The sequence below is a fragment of the Glycine soja genome, chromosome 8 (genome assembly GCF_004193775.1).
Source record: "Glycine soja cultivar W05 chromosome 8, ASM419377v2, whole genome shotgun sequence".
Lineage (NCBI taxonomy): Eukaryota > Viridiplantae > Streptophyta > Magnoliopsida > Fabales > Fabaceae > Glycine > Glycine soja.
In genome coordinates, this window is record NC_041009.1 from 40,560,051 (window position 1) to 40,572,711 (window position 12,661).

Genomic DNA, 12,661 nt, shown 5'->3' on the forward strand with positions numbered 1-12,661 from the left:
TTTTCTTATATACCTTTACTCAATTATTTTCTTTCCAAATATTAATGAGAAACAAGTGAATAGAGAGAGAAAAAAGTGATAATTTTGAAATCATAGTATAAATAATCAACAAATTTAATGTGATAACTAATTTTCTTAAGAGAGTGTGAATTAGTTGAAAGAGTTTTATAATTAGGGACGATGAAAATAGTATTTTTTTATTGATTGTCTCTTTTTATAAGATTCTCTTCTAATTGTTTGGTGCATTAATTATTTATTTTCTATAATACCCTTGATTAATTACACTCTCTCTTATTTGGATTGGAGAATAAAAGAAACAACATTAGTTAATTAGGTGAGAAGTAATTAAGTGGAGAGAAAAACCAAGGATAATCTTGGAAGAATAATACTCCCTTCATTCTTAATTATAAGATGATTTAAAAAATGTGTTTGTCCCTTTTCTATAAGATCATTTTTTAATGTTTAGATGCATTAATTACTTTTTCTTCTGAGAATCTTGTTAACTAGTGTCCTAAGAACATTTGTTAAGGAATTAAAAGAATGAAGTTTTTAATGTGTAAATTACAGGAGAGCGCAAAAAAATCATGAGAAGCACAATTTTATACCTCCCAATAAAAAATGTTGTGCTCTTAGTTCCTTAACTAGTGTCCTAGGACACTTGTTAGCATTTGTCTTCTCTTAAACATCCTTAATTATTTTCTCTCCAAAAATTAATGAAAAATAATTAAGTGGATAAAGTGATAAGAAAATGGTACTCCCTCCATTCTAAAATATAAGTCATTTAAAGTTATTGCATAAATATTAAGAAAAATAATTAATTTGTTGAATTTCATAAAAAATATTAGTGATTTTCCTAATATACTCTTTTATCTCTAATTAAATAGTGCTCTTACTCATTTACTCCAACTACACAAAATTCTCATTAATAATAACAAATTCCTATACAACTTGATAAACTAATACCTCTCCACTTCACCTAACTCCATGGTATCTCATCTACTTGTGAAAAAGCAAGTGATTTTTGTAATTAATCAACTATATAAATGTATGAGTAAATACTAGTGACTTACAAAAAATAGTTCATGAGAATTAAAAAGGTTGTTGTATTAATACATGAAATATTAATTGAGAGTAATTTTGGAAAAATATTTAATGTAATATTAATTTTGTAAAATGACTTATATTTTGGAACAATTTTTTTTTCTCTAAAATGACTTTTATTTTGAAATGAAGGGAGTAATTTTGAAATAATAGTGCACATAATTGACATATTTAATGTGATTAACTAAATTTATTATTTTTCTTAAAGAATATGAATTAATTGAAAGGATCTTATATAAAGACAAAGGTAGTACCCTATATTTAATATGCTAGATCGCTTGAGTTAGATTAAGTTATAATGTGAGTTTGTTTAAATTAAAAAAACAACTCTAAAATAAGTGTTTTTTTATAAGCATTTTTTAAGAAGCATATAAAATTTATTTATTAAAATAAGCAAAAAAAGCGTTTTTTTAATAGAAGTAATTTAAACAAACACACTAACAAATAAAAAGCTACTCCTTTTATTAAAATAAGTGTTTATTTGAACAAATAAATTTAAACTAATATAATATAATTAATATTTTGATAAGTTTAACCCACTAATTTAATGGGTAAAAAAATGGGTTGAATTGATTTATTGGATCAAGTCTGTTTTTTTGTTTTGGTTAGACATTATTTTGTTGGACAAAGTATTTTGTAAAGAACATTTAATTACTGCATATGCCAAAAATATACTGTGTAAACTATTATAGATTTTATGTAGTTTCATACTATATTTATTTAATTTATGATGCTGGTTTCTAGAAAATATTTGTACCAAGATAATTTAGTGTGATAATATTCTTATGGTTGTGACAATATGTATATATTTAGATGGTTGATATTTCTTATTTAATATTCAATTTATAGAATATTTGCTTTTTGAATTTTGACATACTAACCCAACTTAATTAGCAATTCACTAAAATTGGGTTAACTCAACCTAACTCATCTTTAGACAAATTAGGTTTCTATAACTCCCTTTGCTCCACTTTGAAGGTATAGGTGAAGTGATGGTAATAGATAAAATAAAAAAAAAAAACAACGAATGCAAAAAAAAAAAAAAGAGTTTAATAATTACGCATTGTCAGTATAATTTTTTTTATACGTCAATCAATTAAAATTTATTATTGATATGATACTTATATACTTATTATAAAAATTAATAAATTTATTATACATATTTATTTATAATTAAGTAACAGTTTAAATTTATTATAAATAATGTCACTAAAACGTGTGTTCTTGCACGTGTAGGGCTAGAAAGGGAGCAAGCTTTATTTTTATTTTTACGCATGGTGTGATTGAGAAGCAGCGAGCAGATTGTGTTTGATGCTATCAATGTGGCCTTGCATTGATTCTTGGCTGGACCTTGTGGTGGGAACGGGACGCACATGTGTGCACATGTTTCTTGTTCTACGTTTTTTGCCATGTTTTTTAGTATCATCTTAGGCCTTAATTTGCACAGTATATACACTCCAATGGGTTGGACACGTTCAACTTGGCTTTCCAATTAGAGGAGAGAATGCCCTCCACACAATGCAACTTGAATTTGTCCCCATGATGCATGTCATCTCATGAATCTATCTCACTTAATTTGGAGCCATATATGCATGTTCCTTTGCTCCACTTTGCACCCTTTTGTGCCCAACCAATGCTTGTGTCTTGGCCCCTTTTCGAACACACACAAACAAGTCGTGTACAATTTCTCGTTTGCTCTTTAGTCTTTGTTTTGATTTGAAGATTTTTTTTTCTTTCAGGCCGCAAGTTTCGTGGGTAGGGTCTTGACTCCCGTGTTGAGCCAAGTTAGTTTCATTGTATTTTGGGAAAATTTATGCGCAACCTAAACCGCTTTTAAATATGTTTACCTAAACAACTTACAAAGATAATCGAGAAAATCTAACTATAGTTAGTTGAATAAAGCATGTAAGTTATTATGATTTTTTAGTATATGTATTCAATTTCCAAAAATAATCTAATTAATTGCTTATTTGTGTTATAAATTCAACTATGCATGATACTGAAATAAATTAAGAGTTTACAAAAATCATATATTGTTTTCGTAAATCAAAATATATAAGCTAGTCTAAGCTCTTTTAATTATTTGTCTCCCATACTATATATAACTATTTTCCTAATTAAATTATAGAAAAGAGTCCCTTGAGTAAAAAATGAGTACTAAAATAACTAATGATTAAGGTTTTTTTAAACATAATAGTTAGTATTTAGAGAAAAATAGTATTTATTAGAGGTATAAGGGACACAATAAGTATTTCCTCCATCTCAAACTATCTGATCTTTAAGGGCTTTTTGTTTTACATAAATTAAGAAATTAGTATTTTATGAAAATAGTATTTATTAGAGGATAATTTTACTAAAATAATTATTCTTTTCTTAATTTAAATAAATATATTATTAAGTATTTCAAGATAATAATATTTATTAGAGGATAAAATTAGAATATGTGTTTTAATATCGCATTGAAAACTGAGAACATAAGTCAATATAGAATTTTTTTTTTCAATGCTAAAACATCGGTTAATTTGGGACTGGGGAAGTATTTTTTAATGTTTAGCTTTTATAAAAAGAAACAAAATGTTGTTGATCCTTCAAAATTTTTTGAAAGGTTAGTTTTAGTTCTTATAAAATTTCAATATAATTTTAGTTCCTACATTTTTGCCTAGAAACTGATTTTTTTTTGTCCCAAGTGAAAGACAAATGACAACAGTTTTAATAAATATAAAGACTCAAAAGCTATTATTAAATTTTTATAGGAACTAAAACCAATATTTTGAGAAATGTTACTACACGTACCTTTTATATCAGTTAAAACAAACTTTTATGGGCTGGTTGTACACCCGATCGAAATAGATAGGTACAGATAATGTAATTTGTTTTTCTTACACTGGTTACGTTATAACTGATTTAGAATAATATGATTTTATTTTTTACTCTTTCATGTACACTAAATATTAGTATCGAAAATGAAAAGACTAATGTTGAAACAACTATTGATTTCTGTAAACTTTTAACAAAGTTAACGAAAATTAAATAAAGGACTTAAAAGGGATGATTTTGAAAATTTGAAGAGCCAAATATAATGAAAGTATTTTTGGAGCACTAAAATTAATATAGATCAATACATATTTAAATAAACAAAATTATATTTAATCCTTTATTTATTTTTACTTATAAATGTTTGTTTGATGAATTTTTTTTACAATCCTAGAAATATCAAAATTTAACCAGATGCAATTTTAGATAAATGTATTGTTAGATATATCCAGAAATAATATTTTTAGTTAGAATATTTTTGAGAATATGATTCCTAAAATTACGACCTCGTAACAAAGAAACACTCCTTAGTTACAGCCTTACGTATAGAAATGGGCTTCTTTAAAGCTCTTGGACTTAGCCCATAATGTGTTTCTATCACCCAAGTGAAGCAATGACATAAATGCAGACAAAAATATCACGGGTGTATATATAGTTTAAATAATATTTTTTCAATATTTATGTATTACTTTTTTATACGCTCATTTAATTTAAATTAATTTAACATAATTATATTTTAAAAGTCGACAAATTTAATTTATCATACATAATGGATGTAATTAGATGATTATTTAAAACTTTTTACACTCCATCTTTTTTCTCGTGTTTTTATTTTGGTCTTCAAATTATGATTATGAATATATAACAAATTTTATCCGGTACAATTTTTTCTTTAAAAAAATAATAAAAATTTGAAAAAACAGAAAAACAGATTCATAGAGGATGAATTGGAGAACAAGACAAGATACAAAGTTAGTTGCAACAATCACATGGCTGAATGTGAGAAAACCGTGGAATAAGTTAGTTACAATTAGACTTGTTTTGCTATAAAAATTCTACAAAGACTCAGTTAGGATACGCAAAAAACGATCTGAAACCAACCACTAATTAAGAGAGAAAACTTCTTCCATCAATTGTTTCAAAAGATACTGAACATACCCTTGTTTTCTCCAAATCACCATTGATCCTTGTGGTTGCATGTAAATTGATGGTTATCCTTTGGTTGTTGGAGTGTTCCCATTTGAGCTTTCCATTTCCAGAGATCGTAGTTTCTCTATAATCTACGTCATTTGAGCTTTTCACTCCTTAGCTCCTCATTGCACTGCTCCATCTCATCCATCACCCTAGCTTGGGAGCATTTCCTATAAAGATGCTGCGTAAACACTTTTCCTTCTTAATTACTATTCTCTATACAGAAAACATTGTTAGCATCAAAGAGAAGGATTAAAAAAGAAACATAATATCAATTATGAAAATATTTTATCCAAGTATTCAATATTTAAAGATATCCCCCACATCTTAACACTAGAATCTCCCTCTTAGGTTTGGTTAACATTCATTCCAAGGTAGCATATTCACTCAATAAACGAGGTCTTATGTACTATAAATGTAAGGTGAGCCTCACATTTTCAAACAAGGACCAATCATCTCAAGGTAAAAATATGGTTGTTAGTTATCCAAGGGAGAATTTACTCCTTAATGGATAATGTCCAAAACAAAGCCAATAACTAGCAAAACAATATGTCCAACCTCATTTGATTTTATTTATTTTTAAAGTACATCCTATGTTAGAAATTGATTACAATAAGCACATGACATTGCATTTCATTTTATTTGAAGATACTACTTGGATTCTTACAATATTTCACAAGCTTAAAGATCTCCCAAGGAAGCTTCATTCCAGGATTATATTTAAGTTTATCTCCTCATTTGCTTCATGGTCTTATGTTGCCAATTTTGCAACATGGTTTTGGACTCAATGGCTCATACCTCACATATGTCTTCATCCATTTCTTCTTATTTTCAATATGGTGCTCAGCAATCAAATGCAAGCCCTTATAGCGACTGAGTTAGTGACTAAATAAGTAGTATAATTCTATTGCTATGATGCTCATTTAGCGACAAAATTAGCAATAGGTTTCAATTGTATTTTCTTTTAAAACAATATAATTCATTTTAATGTAGTGCAGAAGTAGCAGCTATACCTGTGGTTGCTAATGAGGTCCCCAATTAAAAGAGACCGAAATACAACTTGTTATTAATTAATTTGTGATTGTTTATATTAATAGCTATTACATTGTCTAATTAATTTGATCTCAACATATTAAAATCTAGATTTATTGTAATTATTTTGTGATAATCGCTAGTTTGTTCGTTAAATAACTTAACAATTGAAATTATGGATATTCTCCAACTCATTAAATTGTAAACCAATCTTGTCCGCAGTGCATGACTGCCATTAGTTTAAATTTTTTTTGCATGTAGTTAAAATTGAACATGAATTCTCCTATTAAATAAATCATTATCACTTATATAAACTCAACAAAACCTTACACTATTGTACCAATCCTTTATGATACTTAACAATAATTGAATTTAGTTATATCATTAGCACATGAATGTTTCAGTAGCTAAATGGTTAATTTCTTGTAGTAATGATAAAAGAATAAAAATTAAAACACCGATAAAACCAAACTAGATTAAAAGTAGCTTCAGCTGATAACCCAAGGTGATTATCCTACATTCATAAAAATAAAGAAGCTAGCCATATATAGCAACTCACTACAATGTTGGGACTTAACTAATTAGGATTAATTTACAACCAACCGATTCCCATCTGACGTAATTAGCCTAATACCAAAATCCATTATTGGCTCCACTACCACTAATAACATTCTGATCTTGGTACCTATGGTGGTACCTTAACATGAAATTGCTACTCTCACCCACATCTAGTTCAGTCCAATGCACCACATCATCTAACTTTTTCTCTGCCACTTCATTTTGCAAACCCATAAACTCCAAGTCCCTTTGAGATGGAAACAAATGAGACTGTGTTGGTGGTGGTGGTGACTCCACTGAAGGCAGGTTAAAGAGTAGGGCCTCAAGGCTGTTTATTGAGTAATAATGGCCCCATTGGTCATGATATAATTCATTTGGGGCTTTAACATTATTATAATTGTCTTGGAAATGCCGTTGCTCTGAGGCACCATAGTCTTCCACCTTACAACCTTGGTATGCAGAAAATGATGATGGGTGTGGTAAGAGCACGCCAGGGATGCTCTCAATGTAGCTGAACTTTTTTCTCAATAGAAATACGTAGTTTTGGTCTTCAATCACCTTGAGTGCCATGAACAAAAACCACAATTTACATTATTCGTGTGAGTGCAATTGTAAGTAGAATTTTGCTTTAATTATTTGAGTGTAGAGAGAGAGAGAGTGAGTGTGAGAGAGGGAAACCTTGTGAACTCCTCCTAATTGAATAACTCCTTCTCTTACTGCAATAAGGGCTATGGTCTGCAATTATACAATTGAATCAAACAAAGAAAGAAGATCATGTGTGAAAACTATTTTACACGGTGTTTTGTAAAAATTAACAAATAATGACTACATAATATTTTCTCTTTCTCTGTATGTAAAGGAATTTTATTTAATAAAATACGACAAAATTAATTACGTATAGAAATAAAAACGTAAGTAAAATTTACAACATAAATAAATACTTATACAGTATTATGAAAATATCAATTTGAGGTAAAATAATTAAATTAAATTAAGAAACCCAAATTGGTGTGTTGAATCCTTCAAATTGCACACTACCATTATTAGTCGGGTTGCTCTCCCAATTCACAGTCAACACTGCGTACAATAGGAAAGTCTCCGCTCAGAACTCCCATGTAAGACAAATTAGTTTAATTGAACATATAGACAAAAATGAAAAATAAAAAGGAAGGAAAAGAAGAAAAAAACAAAAATAAATTTCATCTTGGTCGAAAAATTAGCATATTTTAAGGGGGGAAAGGCCTAACCAACCAGTACTTTAAACCATATCCACTGGTACTCATTCGATCACATCAGAGCCGTAACTCAAGCTATTTACCCATTTGGGTTTTAAAAAAATATAATTTTGACAGACTTAAATATTTGTTCCTCCATGTAAATATATATCAATTTCTAGCTAAATATATCACCTAAAATTTAAGTTTAAACCTAACTTAATTTTTCTTTAATTAATATGTGAAAATTAATTTCAACACACTCTTATATTACATCGAACATCTTAACAAAACTAACAAGATTGAATATATGTGAGTGTACATGATTCAATAATGACCTATGACTCCATAAACTTAACAATTATTAAAATAGACTATAATGTTTTAGAATTTAGTTTTATGTCTAATTTAATCTTAAAAATTATCTAGAATTAAGAGTTTTTTCCGTTTATCTATACTATTTTTCCTGTATTTTTAATCAATGTGAATTTTCAATACTATAATCAATTTTTTTATTTTTGTATATTTTTGGGATCTTTGTAATATCTAAACCTTTTATTTTTTTATTTTTAGCGTCAGGTCCCCTAGCCTGTTACAAAAATGCTTACATGGTTTCATCTAGTGTGCCGTATAAGCATTTTTGCAACATGAAATTGCCACATGTCAATACTGATCAATTCACGTAAAAGTTTTTGTAACAAAAGGACAACATAAGAAAACTACTAATAGAGATGAATAATGAAAAGAACTATGCCAAAACATTATAAACCTGAACTTGAAACTACTACAACTCACAAATATATTTAATGAGATAATATTAGCGCATTCTGTCATACATACCTTTATACCAGACTGAAACTGGGCTTCCCAGGTCCTAGGGTACTGTAAAAGAACATGTATATATGTTATATAATGATATTAGCATGTTTCTCATTTTCTTTTTGTAGTTATTAAGAATCATATGATACCATGCACTGTGTAGATGAAAATCTTTTCAGGGAACTTTTTCCATTAACATATAATCCTAATTTAAACGTTGAATACACTAGCAAGAATTTAACTTTTTTTTAATGCTCACTGTGTAAGTACAAGCAAGATGCCACTTTTTACCCCTCACCAAATCTGCTGGATTGTTACATGATGACAAGAAGTTGATGTCTATCCACTTGTGACTCTGATCCTCGGCTACTTTCCCTATCAAGCTGGTCCATGTGAAATATATATGAGAAATGATATTTGTATAATACAATATACAACTGACAGAAAAAGAGAAAATGAAAAGAAATTTGAATTTGAAACATAAGGAGGAGGAGACAGATAGATATAATATAATGTTGTATAAAGTGTTATACAAATTATACATTGTACGTGTATAGCATCTCAATATATATAACACTACCTCTTTGCTTTGAATCACAAATCTCAAAAGAACAAAAATTGAGGCATCATATGCCACTCAAAATTAATATGGGATATACTTTACTATTATAATTGATATGCATACCCTTCTCCATAGTTATAGATTTCATGTGACATCTTGAAGAAAAGCTCAGGTTGGAGCCCTTGGTAGGGCTGGCATTCATAGTTCCCATAAACTGATAAGGGAGGATAATCGCCTGAATTAATTTCAGGTGCTGATGAGGTAGCAAAGTTGCAGAAACCATCTTCCCAGACCAATATCCTGCATGCACGTACATATATATATAATTAAGTATTAAACCAAACACAATATAGTCCTGCATTGAAATTTAGCAATAAATTTTGCATGAAAATCAAGAAAATATTACCAGTTCCTTCTGTTTCCTCTGGATTTATCATTAGCCGCTTCACTTTCCCATCTACATATATCACGAAGATATATACAAGCATCAAAATTCAACATATTCACGCAAAATAACTTGGAAATCTGTTTGCATGTATATACTTAGGCAAGTATATATATGTGCCTAAATTGTCAAATTTATGGTTTTTTTTTTTTACTTCTTCAGAAATTATTGTTTACAAAGTTCGACACTATGTGATCCCCACCAATACTCATAAGTGACAGATTCAAGACCGTCAGTGAAGACAAATTATTTTAAAAAATAAATTAATAATAATCATTATCATGCATATGAATACAAAGACCTAAATCTTGAAATTAATCTAGTCTTGTGAGCTGAAAAAGAAATGAAATGTTCAAATGAATAAAACCAAGTATCTAGTAAACTAAAAATAGAACAAAATGTAAAGATTAGGGAGTGCAAATTAGTCAATAAAAATCATAATTTGAAACTAACTAGTTCAAATTATAAAATTAGGGGGTGCAAAAGGAATTATTACAATGAATATATACTTGTATTTTTCTCAAAGTTAAAATCAGGAGGTGCATTTACATCCTTCAAATATATATGGGTCCATCCTATTAATTGTTTTTTTGTAAATTAAAATGTGTGGTTACATAACAAGTGGAAATTGATGGAAATCACATAATTCTGGATCATGTATATAATAATTCTCTTGAGATAGAGTATGTTAATTTTATTATTGTACATGCATATATTTTTGTCTCCTTACTTGGGTGGTGGATAGTTTCTTGGCACGATCCTCCAGAAGACTACATAGACCCATTGAGAATTTTGATGGATGCATAAGCTTCTGAGTGTTTGTTGAAGAAGATGTGTAACAGCTAATGTACTGAGAGATTCTTCCATTAACTCATCAATCAAATACAAGTGCTATCTGATCCTTTCTCCTGCTAGCTCCCCCTTTTACTTGGTCATACTTATAGTACTACAAGGGCAACGGCAACATCATATCCTGCTTTATACATGCCAACCATGAATATCTCATGTTATTCCTCCCTCCCTGTTGCTGTGCAGTGAAAAAACATCACATTTTAACTTAAAACTTTTAGACTCAAAGAGGTTTATATAATGAGTCGGTCATAAACAATCACACATATATAAGCGAATGTAATACCATATTTTAATATAAAATTTTAAAAGTTTAAGTTTATAAATTTTATCTTGATATTTTTTTTTATATCTATCTGATATGAGATTTTGCCTTATATTTATATTTCAACATCTCTTTTGCATATACTTTTTGGTAGGATCAAATTAATGAATCATACATATTTTTCAATTTACTCAATTTTTTGTTTCTCTTTGGGGCTATTTTAAAATATCCTCATCCATATTCACGAATCATATCTGTCAGTAGCAAAGACAGGAACGTTATTATTATTATATTACATTTGTGGTTGCAACAACAGTCATACGTAGCTTCATTTCTTTGAAGACTTGTATCTTCCTACCTAGCTATCTCGTGACCCCCCATGCAGTGTCTTTGATGATATAGTAACGGTTAGGTATTGGATTTATTTTTATTGATATATATCAAAAGAAATAAACTGTTAATATAAATATGGTGTTTTCTAATAAGACAAAACTTACATCCAGCTCTATAGGTGTTGTTGTCCAATTAAAATTAGAATTTTACATTAATAATATGCATAATTCTTTAATGCAGATTTTTTTCTTTCATATTAGTGAGAGGAAACTCTAATTATAATTGAAAAATAGTACATATAGCACCGATAGAACTGAAAGTTTTTTCCTTGCTAATATATATGATATATCATCATATTTTCAGAAGAAGCTAGGACATTACTAAATTACATTTGAGTGTATTTTAAAAACAAAAGAAAGTTATAACTAATCCATTGATGAGAATCTAAAAATGTCCAAATACAGGAACTTATGATCAGGAGTAGGACCAAACACTCAGATGATACCTTCCAACAAATGATATTAGACATACTTAGCAAGACCTAAGTGGAGAAGGATGAAGGCCCAGAGACACTACCAAAGAATCTTAATTGTTACCGAAGGCTCAAACTAATTTGAAGGCACATGTCAAATATGTTTTTTTCGTTATCATTTTAGCCCAAACTAATTTGAAGACCTATGCCATATAATTTTTTTTATTTCTATTTTTCATTTTCCTTTTAATTAAATAAAATTGGTGTCTTTTCAACTGCACCTCAGATACACTGTATGTATTGAACTCATTTTTAATAAAGGGACTTTTGGCATTTTGTAAACATTTTGTGAGAGCTTCTCACTGAGTTCCTTATTGAACCAATCTCTGACTTATCAAGGTAATTCTTGTGACGTCTACCCTCTTTAGAAGTGGCATCCTCCAAATTCTCTTACATGTGTCAAGCAATCCGCTCCTAGTAAAGATCACATCACCCATCTATAAAAACTAGTGAAAATTCATCTATAAAATTAAGACAGTAGTTAATTGCTTCCTTACATCGAGGGGTTTTCTATGCTAACAAATTTGGTTCTATTTTTCTATCTTCTACATATAATTTTGCTTCCCATAATCCTTATTTTACTTTTACAATTTTTGGCACAAAGAGCAGGGGTTTTAGTTTGATGATTTCCAACCAAAAGAAAGATATAATGTAATACAAAATGTATAAATATAATTGTTGCTATTGGAATTATTAGATAACTATGTATGACAAAAGAGGTGAAAATAATAACTAAAACAAAGAAGTGTTTATGTAATTACATGAAATCTCAAAAAATATTATAATTTATTTTAGTTTTTGTCATATTAATTTTCTTATGTCATTTTTGTTCTTTCTTATGTTCTTATTAGTTTTTTTAATTATATTATTTTTTTATTATATTAGTTTTATCATAATAATTACATAAAATCTCAGAAAATGTTGTTATAATGACTAAAAAAAGTAG

At 28.6% G+C, this 12,661-nt stretch overlaps 1 protein-coding gene across 1 annotated transcript; it reads right to left on the reverse strand.

The window, feature by feature from the left end:
* Nucleotides 1-6,662: 6,662 nt before the first annotated feature.
* On the reverse strand, nucleotides 6,663-10,603 carry LOC114423028 (protein RICE SALT SENSITIVE 3-like). The gene is made up of 7 exons (XM_028389629.1): nucleotides 10,467-10,603; nucleotides 9,698-9,748; nucleotides 9,415-9,591; nucleotides 9,028-9,112; nucleotides 8,751-8,792; nucleotides 7,375-7,431; nucleotides 6,663-7,254 (listed from the first exon to the last, which is right to left on the reverse strand). Exons 1-7 carry the CDS (start codon nucleotides 10,601-10,603, stop codon nucleotides 6,766-6,768), a joined length of 1,038 nt encoding a protein of 345 aa, XP_028245430.1. The 3' UTR covers nucleotides 6,663-6,765.
* Between the last annotated feature and the right edge of the window lie 2,058 nt (nucleotides 10,604-12,661).

Bases quoted from the DNA above. Each gene is read 5' to 3' on its own strand.
- LOC114423028 (XM_028389629.1), bottom strand. From the start codon at position 10,603: ATGGAAGAATCTCTCAGTACATTAGCTGTTACACATCTTCTTCAACAA. The intron at 8,793-9,027 runs GTGAGGGGTAAA...GTTCTTTTACAG, and splicing joins GTAACAATCCAGCAGATTTG to TACCCTAGGACCTGGGAAGC. The intron at 7,432-8,750 runs GTATGTATGACA...GTATAATTGCAG, and splicing joins AGTTTCAGTCTGGTATAAAG to ACCATAGCCCTTATTGCAGT.